The 16,112-nt window shown below is 28.2% G+C and overlaps 1 protein-coding gene across 1 annotated transcript; it reads right to left on the bottom strand.

Moving 5' to 3' along the window:
* Nucleotides 1-2,982: 2,982 nt before the first annotated feature.
* LOC114187469 (aspartyl protease family protein At5g10770-like) lies at nucleotides 2,983-7,916 on the bottom strand. Its single transcript, XM_028075730.1, has 3 exons — nucleotides 7,677-7,916; nucleotides 4,439-4,876; nucleotides 2,983-4,315 (listed from the first exon to the last, which is right to left on the bottom strand). Exons 1-3 carry the CDS (start codon nucleotides 7,846-7,848, stop codon nucleotides 3,477-3,479), a joined length of 1,449 nt encoding a protein of 482 aa, XP_027931531.1. The 5' UTR covers nucleotides 7,849-7,916; the 3' UTR covers nucleotides 2,983-3,476.
* Nucleotides 7,917-16,112: the final 8,196 nt, after the last annotated feature.

Genomic DNA, 16,112 nt, shown 5'->3' with positions numbered 1-16,112 from the left:
TTTCATGGTGAAGAGGAGGTAGCCAACATCTGTGCCTCAACCACCGTTGTTGCATCATAACCACTGCATTATCTTCCTCATCCTCTCCATTCTCTTATTCTTCTCAGTCATCTCTCCTTAATATATAAAAAAAAAATCTCTTCAAACTTCGTGAACAATTTGTTGCTTATTTTACAAACATATTTGCTAATGGAAAAATCCATCAGTAATAGAAATTATAAAATATTGACGAAATTCATCAACTTAATTAACTATCAAATACATTACTCATGAAAATATCCATCAGTAAATTTTAAGATTTCTTGGAAAAGTGATTCCTCTTGGCAAAGGGTTCTATGAATTTGCCTTTTCTACGCTTGAAGATATGATAAGGGTTTTGGCGGTTAGAGTTTGGAATTTATCTCCTGAAATCCTTTGTTGTTTTGTTTGGACTAAAGATTTTGTTCCTGCTTTTATAAAGCACTTGAAAACCCAATGTTGATGTGCATACATGTCCTTCCTTTGGAATATTGGTAATCAAAGGCGATTTTCTCAATTGTGTGTGGTATTGGCATACCATTATCTTTAGATGATTACACGAAGAATAAGTCTCAAGGTTTCTTTGCATGTGTCTTGGTTGATGTTGATTTGTTATCTGATTTAAGTAATTAAATTTTTGCGAAAAGGCCATAATTTGCATTTATTACTGATGTAGAGTATGACAAATTGTCTCTTTTTTGTTCAAATTGTAAAATGATTGGTCATGATCTATCTAATTGTAGATTATTACAACAAGATGCCAATGTAATTTCTGGTGGAGAGAAAAAAGTTTACGCAAACATACAACAACTTTATTGTTCTAAGGTGGTTGGTGCCCATGATGGGAATAAGAGCTCTCCATGTTCGGTTTTAAAGCTTGAGGAGGTTGTTGTGAAACATGTTCTGGAGCCTATTTTGAAGCCTAATGTGGAACCTATTTAGGAGCCTATGGTTAAGCTTATGGTGGATTCTGTGGTGGACACTATAGTGAATCTTGTGGGTGAGTCTATGCTACATACTGTTGCTCGCTCACAGGCTGAGGAAAAATATGTTGTGCATGGATCTCCTATTGTTAAGAGATATGGTTTTTTTTCTCATGGTGGTGGTGGTGTACTGGTGGATTCTGATTCCTTGGTTGATATGCCTTATTTGGCAGATGTTACTCCCACTATCGATAGTTTGTAGGATTTACAACATTTAGATTAACCTTATTGTAATTTTGATGCAGTTCCTAATTTTTTCATGTCTAAGGAAGCCCTTTTCTAGAGGAAATGAAAATAACCTCTAAATGAGGCTAATATGCTTGATGAGAGAAAAAAATTAATTCTAAGGAAGATGATGAGTCAGTTTAAACTACAAGGAATCTTGATCGAGATAGGCCAAAGAAAGTCAAAACTAAATCTTCCAAAGCAAATGTTTCTTAAAAGCTATAATAAGTTTTAAAGGTGTTTTTGTGGATTGTGAGCAGGTTTAATATGCCGAAGAATTTAATTATTGAGCTTAATTTTCTATTGATGTTGCATTGGTTTACATTTTTTCATCTATGTATATTTCTTAATTTTTTTGTCGTAGGTATTTCTTTTTTTATGTATACGATGTTGAAATATGTGATCTGACTTGCCTTTTTACCGTCTAGTTAACGGGTTGGTCAATCGAATGAGACCCGTTTTGACATCCATAATCTAAACTAGTATATATAATTCCCTATCAGTGCTAAGCCACATTTGATGTAGTAAGCATTTTGTCAACCTAAACAAGAGTAGAAATTGTATGTTTTATGACTTTTAATTTATTTCTTCTATATTATAGCCAATTTATGATAAAGTAGTTTAACAAAATTTGGAAAATAAAAAAGCCAATACTATATTAAAAAATAGATAATACATTTTTTTCCTCATGTTTTTGTTTTATATTATATATATATATATATATATATATATATATATAATGAAATACACTATTATGTAATAAAAATTTATTATGTATAAACATTAAAAAAATCATGCATATTGTGTTATACATACGTCCAACATCGGGTATTTCCATCACCAAAATCATTTATAGAAAGAGGTGGGGTTTGAATAATTGGTGGTGCCAATAGTATTCTCTATATAGTGGCCCAAATTGAAAAGTGATATCGGTATATATAATATTACATTCAGAAGCCCAATGGCACATACCGTTAAAATCTCAGCCTCGGAAAATTGTTAATCGCTTGTCTCAGGATCTTTCTTTACTAAAGGCATAATTAACTTTTCATTTTAAATTATATATGTATCTTATTTAATTAGTTTCACGAGTTTATTTAATCAATTTTTTAATTCAAAAATATAATAATTTTATTGAATTAGCACTAAAATCGTTAACAAATAAATATTGACAATTTTAATTTATGCTTGATATAATTTACTGCATTATCTTAATATCGGGCATTAAAAAGCTTTTATTGGTAATCTTTGATATTGATTATTTAATTTGGTATAGTTATAATAACGGATGTAAAAATATGATTCATATAAATTTGCAATATTTTTTCAGTTTTTTTTTTTTTTTATATTAGTTGTAAAGTAATCGATGTAAAATAAAAGGTTTTGTTTTGACATTCAAGGACACCTCATTTAGCATGTGTTATGGTAAAGAGGTTGAAACTTCAAATAATCAATATTAAATGGGTTTTCTTGACATAGTAAACATATTTTGGATTTTGAACCTTCTAAAATGACAATAATGCACTTTAGAGAATAAAGAAAAAAATTACTATTAATTAGAAATTTAAAATTAAATGTAATTAACAAAAAACTTATGTTAACTAACTTTTGATTTGATCAATTAAGTTAGTTCTTGTCACTCTAAACTAGTGAAATTGACATCCATCACTGAGTTCCATCTTGTCATTGATACACATTGCACATGAATTAAAAGGATAAAAACCACCATCTTAAACATTAGTTATCTCAAACTAAGTAACAAAACAAAAGACATTTTGTCTTTATTGAACAAAGGTTTAATTAATAGCAAGAACAAGTTTACACTTTCTTTCACCTTACCCATGACCAATATGTACAATTGCAAGCAATCGCACAACTTGAAAATGTTAAGACAACACAACATGTTACACATTATTTTACATCTTCAATCAATAACTATCTCCCCCACATTATTTTTCTTTTCCCTATCACTATCAAACTTTCCCACAACAACACTAATCATAACAATCATAAAAGCTTGAGCCAATTAGGATTTCTTTCTCCCCAACTAGCTCAAAACTTGTTTAGTTAACTAAATTACTTTCACTTTTTTGTTTTCTTCCTTTTACCCTACCAACATCAACCTACACTTTCTTTTTTATTAGGTCAATCCACCTATGAAACATTCCATTGGAACAACCTAATAGTATCAAATATAGGTTGAAAAAGAGAGATTGCATTGGAGCACAAAAAAAAAAAAAACTAGTGTTTTCACTGGCACCCACCTGCACCAAACCCTATCTTGCCACTTCCAAGATCATACACAACCTCTAGGGTTCTCTGTTGCACGTTTCCGAAAATGGTGACATCACTGTCATCACCATTTGGAGCAAAAGCCAAACAAACTTGCTTTGTGCTGGCCACATAGAGTACGCCTTGGGGCTGCAACTTCACTGTCGCAGAGCCACCGAACACAAAGTTTATCGGGGGAATGAAAATATCCTTGTCCTTGTACGCGCTGAGATCGTAACACGTGTCGAGTATGGAGAGCTCAGGCGCGGTGGGGTACTTGGACATGCCCTTGCGGAAGGCGGAGCGGAGAGTGGCGTAGGCAGTGGGGGGGAGGCGCGTGATGACGGTGCCGGAGTCGATGATGGCACCGCCGCTCGAAAAGAGGGAGGGACTGAGAGAGAGTTTTACACCATCGACAGTGATGGAAACGATGTCGAGACCGTAGAAGGAGGAGCTGCGAGAAAGGGTGGAGAAGGGGGTGTAGACGAGATTGCGGTAGGCGCCGCCGCCGCCGCCAAAGGTGAGGTGGCCGGTGGAGCTAGCGGTGGAAGGGAGGCAGTAGGAGAAGATTTTGTTGTACTTTGAGGCGGTTTGTTGGACGAAAGAGATGGGGTGGCGGCCGAGGCCGATGAGACCGGCGGAGCCGCCGAAGAGACCCTGGTTGTTCTGGCCACAGCCGAAGAGGAAGTTGTTGATGACGTCGGTGGCGGTGACGGTGAGACGCTCACGGCTGAAGTAGCCAACGGAGAAGGATTGATCACCGTATTGAATGCCATAAATGCACGCCTTTGTTGAAGAAGAACATCCAGGATCATTTCCTACAAAACATAACAATAATCAACAATTAAAAATCTTACAATGTTTCTTATTCTTACATAACAGACATAACTAACTAACTAACCATGATGTTGTGGTAAAATTTGAGAATGTTTTTTTTTTACCTGTGGCAGAAGAGAGTTGAGTGCAGAGTGTGGAAGTGCATGTGATGTTGGCATATGTTGAAGACTTTGATGGATCAAAGATTGGATCTTGTTGGCTGTAGCAAGAACGAGCACATGGTTGACACTGAGTCCAGGTGAGATCACTACCAGTGTCAAAAATGAGTGACAAGTCCTTCTTTGGTGTTCCAAGACCAACCACCACAAAGTAGTTTCCAGACCCAATTAGGGTACCAGATTTAGCTGGTAGGGTAGCTGAATCAAGTTCCTTCACACTGTCATCACCACCTAACTCCTTGGAGATTCTAGAATGAATGTATTTTACCCTTTCTTTGTCCAGATTAAGAATATCACTGTCTGTAACCTTTCTCTCTCCATCATTCTGTTGGGAGCATGGCCCATATTTGTGCACCACTTCCAATGATCCTTTTCTTTTGGAACCTGAATAACAACAAGTGGTGTTGCATGAATATGATTAAGATTTGATAAGAGAGAAACTACTAATCATGGGGGTGAGAAATTACTTGTGGTGGAAAGCTTCATAATTATGGAGTAAGAAACTAATTAAAAGGAGGGTTTTTTATTAATTATATAATCATTGGTTTGGATTCATCTCACTATTAAAAAATAAAATAAAAATCCATGGTTATAAAATAGTGGATGAAAGTGTAAGTGTGTGTGTGAAAATGGGAATGAAATTGGAATAACTTTGAAAAAAAGTTGCATGTATTGGGAGTAATGCTTGAATGTCAAGATCTTATCTTTGGTTGGTTGGCTCAGAAGCACTATATTAGTGGGTATATTTTATTTATATCCATGCAAAGTGTTTTCTTCTATTATTAGTTAGGTACAGCTGCACATAGAATTAAAATAGTAAAATACCGGTTTAATTAAGATGAATTTTTGCATAAATAGAGAGAAAAAGAAAAACTCTTTTCTAATTTTTAGGTATCTTGTTCACACATGTTTTCTATTGTTGGAAATGATCAATGAAATATAGTTAAATTCTTTAAATAATTGAAGAAGTTTGTGGGTCACAAGTGCTACACGTCTAAGTAAACCTATTATGAATTATCCGATAGTTACATATCACCTAATTTTTTGGTTAATCATTGTTTTTTTTTTTTTTGGAGGTGGTATCCTAAATTGATATTATTCATGTGCACTTATAATTGAAGCCTAAGTAATTTTTCAACATATATTGCTCATGTTATATTTTGTTTGTTGTACTTTTAAAACAAGCATTTACCGCAGTGCTAAATGATTGTTGTCATTTTTTGAAATATATGGTTGAATTAAAATAGATTCAAGTTGATATACTTTTATATAGAGTTTCTTTTTTTAATTAAAGTTAGATCCAAATAAGATAAATGAATCAAAAGCCAATCACCCTTATGTGTAACAAATATGTCCCCACCATTAATGAACTAATTGACAAAACTTTTTTGTTTTATTTTCTTTATATTGAAATTGGAAAAGTTTAGTCTATATATGTCAAAGTTTTATCAATTTTCTTCACTAGTACAAAGCCTACGACTTTTTGTACCTTAATGTTTGACATATATGGGTAGAAACCATTTCATTCTTTCATAATTAAGAGAAAAAATTTCCACTATTATTAATTTTTTTTTAATTTATAAAGGATTTGGAGGTGAATGAAAAGTATTTTCTTCGAAGACTAGTAAAGAAAACTACACAATTCAAAGTAAACGAATTCAACTACGTTCTTCAAAAAAATTTTGATTGTTGAAAAGGAAATTGCTTCAAGTATTTCGTAGTGACAAGGATAAGTATTAATATTTTCAAACCCGTGACTATATGAGTCTCATAGTCATAAGGTTAAGTCCTATCATTCATATATGATCCGTGAGAATAGACCAAACTTTGTCCGTACCAAAATAATAAAAGTAGGGAAATAAGGGGAAAACATAAACATCACTTTCCAATGGGTAAGAATGGTTAAATGTGTAGAACATGTTTACAAAAACCAGGAGAAAAATTAATTGAAACCTGAAAAATCTATTAGCTGAAAATTAAGATGTAAATTGATAAATCAATTGGGTGAATTAAAAGTATATGATAAAGTTTAATGTTGAACTAGTTGGTAATTAAGTATAGAGAGATTTAAAATGACACTTTAAATTACTTGATCATATAACTTGAAATTTTGTAAATGTGTATTTTCAATCACTTTTCATGTTTTTTCGAATAATTTACCCTTTTATAAAGATAATACTATTTTAAGTTTTTTACTAAATGAAATGCGACCATATATAAACACATTCATGTTATGTTTTTTATATTGTAAAACAAAAGGAGATATGAATATTTAAGTATTAATAATATAATAAGCTAAGGAATTCGAAACAGTTTTTCAATACTAATATTTTAGTATAAATTTGATTCTTTATTTTCCAAGAGCATCCATTATATATCGTAGTCTTTCTTATGACGCATATTTTCATTATTGTTATTTAGATATTGTTTTTACAGTTCAAAAACCAAATTATTAATTCATTTTAGAAACCCTTTTGCATCAAATAAAAATTCTCAAAATTATTTTCATGTTTTTTAAAATCTCTTTTTTCACACTAAACTTAAGATATAATATTTTGGTATATTTTTTAAATTTCCCTTAAATTAAAAAAATAAATGCTCCTATCATATATATATATATATATATATATATATATATATATATGAAAGTATTCCCCATCTCATAGTTTATTATTGTATTAAAGAATATGTGAGTGAGTGAATGGTGGGTGGCTTTTATTTTCCTTTATCTCTCTATCTTCTATCTTGAATATGTGATTATAGGGTATTGGTGGGTTCCATGTGAATATTCTGTACCAATTATGTGATTTCTAAGGAAAAAACAAAGTAAAATACAGTAACTTACCTGTCACTATTAATCATTAATTTCCTCTCACTTTCCTTCAAAATTTCCATTTTCAACTCAAGAAATTGCAGGATTTAACTTCTCTTAACACTATAATACCATAGAATAGAATGTTTTATGTACATCACACCATTATTGTTATTATAATTTATAATAAACATATAAAAAGTTGACATCATGCATGCAGGTAAAAGGTATGGTGAAAACCATTGATTTTGGTATGATGATGGAGGCAATTATTAGATAAAAGATAAAGGAAATTGTGATTAACTATGATTAGAGAAGCTTAATTATGCAGAAGCATGTTTGAATGAATGTGAGGAGGAAAATTGAATTGACCTTTGGTGGAAGAGCTGCAAGAGGATGATGGAAGAAGAGAGTTGAGATGAAGAAGATGAAGATTGTTGCTTTCTGCAGTTGCTTCAAAGGCAAAGCTCTTCTCCAATGAGGAGAAGAAGAAGAAGAAGAAGAAGAAGATAAAAACTGTGAGAGAAGACATTTGAATGGCCATGGAAAGAAGTTAGAAAAAATGAGGATAGAAAGCTAACTTAGGTAACACACTTTCACTCTGTCTCAAGCTTTGCCCTTTATATATACCCATTTTTCTGTCAATGGGGGGTCCAATAAATTATACATTATCAATTCTTGCACGTCACCGGCTAATATATATTATTATTATTCAGATAGGTTATTTTTTGTTAAATATAATAGGTTTAATTAGTTTTGGTTCCTGTCTTTCTAAAAATAAATCAAGTTGATTTTTTAATTTTTTTTAGTCTTAATTTATAAAAATTGATTTAATTTAGTTTTTATTTGTAAAAAATTAATGCAATTTTAAGTCATTTTGTTAAATTTCTTGAAACAAATAAATAATTTTTCATCAGATATTTCAAAAAATTTAATCAAAATGATCAAATTATATTAATTTTTCACAAAAATTAAGACAAAATTAATTATATCAATTTTCATAAATAGAAATTAAATTAAGATTATAAAAAAATAGAGACAAATTAATATTATTACTTATATAAGGTAGGTTGGAGTTTTATAAATCTCAGTTTCTTGATTTCATGGTTTAGTATCATTAATGAAAAAAATATAATAATTAGACTAAAAGATTTCGCTAGAAATGATTAATTAATTTTTTAATGATTGTAAGCAAAAACTAAATGACTATTCTGTATCTACAAGTATAAAATTTCCCTGTTATGGTGAAGCATGGTGCAGACAACATTTGACTAAATCGACCAGACAAAAATAGAGGCTTTTTGTGATTTAAAGTTGTTTGAGGCCTGCCTAATTTATATTTATACATATGATGATGGAAATAATGAATTAAGAAGATGAATGTTTGGTGTTGAGTGGGGTTGGCTTGGTAAATTTTGTAGTGTTCAAACATTGGGTGTGTCTAGTTGGGATTAATAAATAATTTTGGTGAAAAGAAAAGAACATTAATGCCAGTCACACACTTAATTATTTCCATAGAGACACATACTGCTCTTAGGATTAAATAACACTCTATGACTTATTCAAAATTAAATCAACCACTTTTTATTCAAATCTACATAAATTGTTGCATCAATATTACATCCCCACAAATTTTATAACATGTATATATAGTTATTGGATTTCTTTTTAAATTACAATTATTAGATTGAATTTTTTTTTATTGTATAAATTATATCTTTGAACTTTTATATTAATATAATTTTGTTTAGTATTCATTAATATATATAATATAATATGATTTTAAAATGAATAAAAAAGGAATTTTTTATAAATAAGCTATAATAGTCCATTATTTATTTTATAAGAAATTTAATTTTTCCTAAAATTTTAATTCTTTATACATTTTTCATAAGTTTTTCTCTTTTTTTTTTTCGTTTGACTTTATAATAAATCATGTCCCTGAGAAAATAACAACGAGTGGATTAAGATAAATAGATTTTTTTTATTAGATTAAGCTTATAGTTTTTTAGTGTTGATTTAACCGTTTTTTTCTTTTTGATTTGGATTTTTTTTATTTGAGAGATGATAATTATGTAGGGATAAAATTTTGTGCAATTGATCAATTATGTATATTGAATTAGATGGGTGAAATATATTGTTGTTGAAGGGCTTAATAATACAATATATTGATTATATACATTCGGGTATAATTATTGGAAAACCGAAATGTTGAATTAAGTTTAACGTAAATATATAATAGTTATTGTAAATATAATTAATCCTAAATTATGTTTTCTCCCTCATTTTCGTAGAAAAATATTAATATGATCCCTTTATTTTTATTTATTTCAATTTGATCTTTATTTTAAAAAATTTTATGCAATCAAGTTATTTTCGTTAGTAGAATAGTTTGAATTTATATAATTGTTATTTTTACACCAACTCAAACATTTGTATAAAAATTATTGAACTTTATACATTTTAAAAATATATAATGTAATAAAATAACAATACAATTTTTTTTAATTATTTTTTTATTAGCATTATTTTCTATTAACAACTTTAAAACAATTTTAAATAAAGTTTAATGTAAAATATAAACTTAAATAAACTTAATCTTGTTAAAAATTAATAGAAATATCAATTTTAATAAAAAAATATTTGTATACTATTTGTATACAAATTATATTTGGTTTCAATTTGAAAATGAACAAAATTGTTCAATTTTTACAAAAAATTGGACTAAATTAAAATATAGTAAAAATATATGGACCAAATTGAGAATGAGAAAATGACACTTGACATAACAGTGACACATGACACTTTCACTGTCACATCACACTATTATTACCCCATGGAATGATATTAGCTTGACAAATGACAAATTTTTAATTTAAAAAATAAATAAAAAATTATGTGTGATTCACTAAGGTTTGCCTTGAGGCAAGGACTACTCCATTTTGTGTAGCTATCCTGAACTCTATTAGTCATTTGTACTCAAATAGAGGAGAATGATTAGGTGGTGAGAAGCTCTTGTCATAAGGACGGTTCTAGGGTTCTTATGACCGTGCCAGGGACTAACCTTATGTGTGGTAGCTCGGTAGAACAATTTTTTTTCCACCACAAGTGTAGGGCTTCACAAGTCTGACTCAAGTGCACATATCTAGATAATTGAGTCTAGAAGAACATTTGATTATATAGTTTATATTTGCATGGTTGGTTGGAGTGCATTGTATTGTGATACAACATGTTTTATTAATATATGATATTCCTTTTGTAAATTAGTTTACCCTCTCTTGTTTTTGTTTGTTATGTATTGTGTTTTTCTTTTGCAATGATACTTTATCGGTGTGAGCAGATGGAGATGCAGGTATAGAAGTTGAGGAATCAGTTGTCTAGGTGGTTGAACTATGTTAGATCGTGATAGGTATAGTCTTGTAATATAACTATAGTATAGTAGCTTGAGAATGCACTAATATACGATATACATTGGATTACCTGTTTTCTTAATATTCATAATGGAATGTTTTATTTTAGTAGTATTATACTATTAAAATGAGATGTTATACCAAATCTTGACTTATTTTCATATGACTTGTTTTGATATAAATAGGTCCAAAATTTTCAAAACTTAAGTCAAATCAACTATTACATGATACAATTCTAGTTCAGCGTATCCACCACTTAATCAAATGGATAATGATATTTTGACCTACTTTTATTATCCACTTTTAAACCATCACTCCAATCACCCTTAGATTATCACATCACAATAATAAATAAATCAAAATAGAGAATTGAAGGATGATTGGAATAGTAGAAAAAAAAAATGAGTCAAAATATCATTATCCGAGTCAAAATAATAACACAAGAATTTTATTTTTAGAGTCCAACTAGTAATTCTTCTAACATGATAGTAATCAAATTTTAAACCATCACATATAATTCATAGATAAGTCATATTATCAATTAAATTAGTTAAGAATCAAAACGCATTATTGTTGATAAAAATCATAACGCATTTTTCTTGATAAAAAAAATAAAAGAAACATAACACATTGGAAACGCAATTTAATAAAGTCCTAATTCATTTGCTAGTCTTGTCACCAATTTAAATCATTTCCTAAATTTTTAATCTAATTTAAATTAGATCAATGTTAACTTTCTTTATTTGGAGTAATATTAAGAAATGTCGAAAGAATCGATGAGTCAAAAAATGCTTGATATCCTTTATATATTTTTAGTTAAATTATTCTTTTGATCATAGTTTTTTTTCAATTTTTTCTTGTCTCAATTTGGTCATAGTCTTGTTTTTTTTAAATGATTCAATTTGATCATTGTCGTTAGTTTGATCAAATGGTGTTAAAGTTTATTTCACGTGTCAATTTATGGTTTTTTTAATTTGTTTTAATTTTATTTATTTTTGTACACATGTCATTTCACAATTGTATCACATGTCAAAAAGTCTCAATATGATCCTTATATCTGTTTTTAGTTTCAATTTATGTAAAAATGAAGCAATATTATTCCTCCTTAAATTGAGACTCAACTTACTTTTTGTATAAATCTTACGGTGATATTCTTACTAAAATTAACATTTTTATTAAATATTCCTGAAAATATTTTTAAATTAACTTTAAAGTCTATACAAAATATTTAGGATAACTCAAATGAGTGAATTGATATGGATTTAAAATATTTGTATAGATTTTAAAGTTTGTTTAAAAATATTTCTACAAATATTTAATAAAAATGTAAATTTTAATAAGAATATCACTATAAGATTTATACAAAAATTAAATTTAGTCTCAATTTAAATGGAGACAATATTGCTTCATTTTTACAAAAATTGGAATTAAATTGAAACTAAAATCAAATATAGGGACTAAATTGAGACTTCTTGATATGTGACACAACTATGAAGTGACATGTGTAAAAAAATAAAAAATTTAAAAAATAAGTTTAAAAAATTTAAAAAAAAATAAAAAAAATAAAAAATTTACACATGACATTGACTTTAATATAATTTGGTCAAAATTAATGGTAAGATCAAACTGAATATTTTTTTAAAAAACCAAGATGAAATTGAGAAAAAAAAATCCAAAAGACTAATTTGACACTATTTACAAAAACAAGAATCAAAAGAATTCAACTTATATTTTTTAAGTAATCAAACCTAAGAAACAATACAACCTATCAACTTTAGTCTCGCATGAAACATCTCTTCACTTTAAACCTTACATGTAAGTAAGGAAAAACATTTTTCTCAATCCAAATCCCACATGCAAACCAAAAAATAAAAAATAAAAATTTAAGATTGAAAGAAAAAGAAAAATTTAGCTTGAATGAAGTTCTCACAACTTGTGGCGGAGCTTAATATGGTGACTTAGATAACCTTAACCATCATAAATATTTTTAATATATATATATATATATATATATATATATATATATATATATATAAATTAATATAATTTATTTTTTTAAAATTTAATATATTTTATATATTTGACCTTCTAAATTTTTTTTATATATACATAAAAAATTTTGACATCTCAAAACATTTGTTAAAGATCCTTTACTGTTATAAGCTTAACCATGTTTGCTCTAAGCTAAATTTTTACTTAAAAAACATAAGAAAAGTTCGTTATACTTCTAAAAAGAAATTTGAAAAAATAATCCTATACAGATGAATGAATTAAAAAAACTTTTTATTGTTCAATTCATAAGATTAAAACTTTTAAACATTCTCGCCTAATATCCCTAAAAACATGAGCTTACAAAAAGTAAAAAAAAAAAAAACAAGTGATGTTTTTTAACACATCAATAATTCTATTTCACTAGCACTTTAATTGGTATAAACATTAACAATAATTTCAATCATTAAAACAAACTCCATATATGTCTTTTCTGAGTACAAACCGGAATTTGTGTGTGAAAACTCTGACTAACAATTTTTAATTAAATAATAAAAGTAATTGATGTGCACATGCATAACGTAGGAAAAAAATAATAATATCCAGATAGTAATTATTATCTTCTTTTCTTTTAAGTAATTGGGTTGCTAATATAGAAACCTATTTGTCCTACGCAGAATCCACTTTGTTGAATGGGAGTGCATCACTCGTGATCACCCTATCTTTCTGCCTTACCTTCACGAGAATGGAGAGATATTGACAAAAGAACACCCTATTAAATAATTAGCTTCTTCGAAACTATTATTATCATTTTGAACACAATGGGCTTGGTTTATTCTTAATTTTCATCTCCCACTTTTATGAACCTTCAAGGAATTGAGCTCCATAGCAAGATGTTCTTATTCTTTACTTTAATGCATAGATTAATGAGTTTGGAGATTAATCAAGAAAATAATTAAATGAGAATGGTGAAATGAGTTGAGATCGATGAATCTATTTTGTTTAATTAGATAAAAATGATGAATACAATAAATTGACAAACTTATCATATTATTTAAGTGTGAAAATAATGTTTCAAAATGTGTTCTTGTCCACATACTTGAAGTTGAAATATTGATATCATTTGTAAGATGAAAAAGTGATTTTAAAGATGAATTTTTGTAAAGTTTGTTTTAATACACTTTGTTTTTATCAAAATCTTTAGACAGATAACAAGATCTGAGCTGCATGGCTCTTAGAGTTGTCAGAGTGAGTCAAAATTCGTGGATTAACCCGACTCATCATGAGTTTGGATCGGGTTGGGTTGATTTTTTTTACAAATTTTAGTAGGGTCAATTTTAGATCCGGCCCACCAAGAATTCAACTCATTCGGATTGAACTGTTGACTCACCAACCCTCCCGTAGACAAAAGACCACACAATTTTTTTGTATTTAGGTTGTGTTGGATTGTTTTTTTTTTAGCCAACATATTGGGTTGGCAAATCCAAACATAATATTTTTGTGATTTTGGTTTATATTTAGAATTGAACATTATTTTGGATTATATTAAAGTTTATTTAGATTTTAATCACAATTATAATTTTTTTTAAATTAAAGAAAAAAAATATTTTCTTTTAATTAAGTGAGTCAATCTATTTAATCCACTAACAGATAAGTCAGATTAAATTGACTAACTAAATGATCAACCCAAAATGACCAGGTTGAACAGAACGAATAACCCGTTTTCACAAGTATAATAAATACTCATGATTATTGTAACCTACTTGGAAACGAAGAACTTGAAAAGGGGTTTCATAATCTTAACTACCTGCTAAAATGCTAGCCACAAATAAAAACTACTTACTAAAAAGTGATCCTAGTATATTTGCTAATGAGAGTGACGCATGTTAACGTCAATGAAAGACAATCTCACTCTACACGCCTACAATCTTTGGCCACTAAAGCTCTAAGATTATACATCATGCTGGTAAGATTCTAGCTAAGTACATATCTATATTTCATTAATTTTATTTGGTATTATGAAATTTTCTTCATGAGTAATTTTACAATAGAAAATAAGAAAGGAAAAGATCGAAGGAGTTGTTTTTGTTTAAGTTTAAGCAGAAATTACACTGTATTTGTATTTCATTTAATTTAAAAAAAATTCATTTATCTTGTTTTTTTGAAAGAGTACTTTTGATCTTTTCTGTTTTTAAATAGACATTCAATTTCTTTATATTTTCAATAAATAATATTTACCGTCTTTTATTATTAGAGTAAGAGTCAAATCTTTATTTTATTTAAAAATGTCATTTTAATTAAAAATTAAATAAAATGTTACAAATATAAAAAATAAAATATTGTGTATAGAAAAATACTCATTATGCATTATATGTAAATATAATATATTACAAAATCCAGAGAAATTATGTCTTTAAAATAATATTGAATATATATATATATATATATATATATATATATATATATATATATATATATATATAAATTAATTGTTAATAAGACGTTTTCTTGTAATGTATTTACACATTTTCAAATATTTATTTATTTCAAATTTTATCTATATAAAAATTTAACTTTTATAACTAAGTCTATTTTAAAACTAAAACGAGTCAGTATTATTTAGTATAACCTAAAAGTGAGTAAATGTAGTTTCTTTCTATATTAAAATGAAAAATCAGAAATTATACAAAAATATATAAACAAATTCATGTTAGACATTACTATAAACTTTGACATCTTATTTATGTTAATACCTCAAAATATATCCATTATCTCCCTTCACATGAAAAATTAATAAAAAAAAAAGAAAAAAAAAACATCGATGAATACAAAGCATGAAGGACCACACCAAACCCATTATCCGATATATAGACAAACTATACCTATTATGAGAAAAATCTAAATAACTTATATGGTTCTTTTGTGGATAAAAACCAAATTAGTTAACTTATCTCCACAATGATTTTCCACGCAAAAAACATGAGAAACTTTGAAATATATATATACTTACAAAAATATAAGTATTGTGCGTCATCTTCCTCTAAGACTCCATGGAACCGTTAGTTAATATAAGAAATCATGACAAACTAAAGTAGAATCACTCTCTAACCAAAGCCTCTGAAAGTCTACCATCCAAACATGGTTCAAAGCATAAAGGAACCTCATAAACTCAACATAAATAGAAGTCGGCACACCTAAAAAGGTTGAAACACTACCCATATATATATATCCTGGCATTCTCTAAAAGTACAATTAGATGTAGCTAAGCTAGAACAACCTCTAGTTGCAGCATCAATATTCATCTTAAGGCAGATGGAACTTGTCATATTACGTTTGTTAATGAAACCACCCTACCCTCCCTAGTTTGAACATTGAAAATTTTCAGCACTAAAAAACAGAGACAATATTA

The sequence above is a fragment of the Vigna unguiculata genome, chromosome 6 (assembly GCF_004118075.2).
Source record: "Vigna unguiculata cultivar IT97K-499-35 chromosome 6, ASM411807v1, whole genome shotgun sequence".
Classification (NCBI taxonomy): Eukaryota; Viridiplantae; Streptophyta; class Magnoliopsida; order Fabales; family Fabaceae; genus Vigna; species Vigna unguiculata.
This window is presented reverse-complemented; position numbering and strand designations above follow the sequence as displayed.

Coding starts and splice junctions, on each gene's coding strand:
- LOC114187469 (XM_028075730.1), bottom strand. CDS start 7,848: ATGGCCATTCAAATGTCTTCTCTCACAGTTTTTATCTTCTTCTTCTTC. Junction 4,877..7,676: donor TTGCAGCTCTTCCACCAAAG/GTCAATTCAATT, acceptor GTTGTTATTCAG/GTTCCAAAAGAAAAGGATCA. Junction 4,316..4,438: donor TCAACTCTCTTCTGCCACAG/GTAAAAAAAAAA, acceptor TATGTTTTGTAG/GAAATGATCCTGGATGTTCT.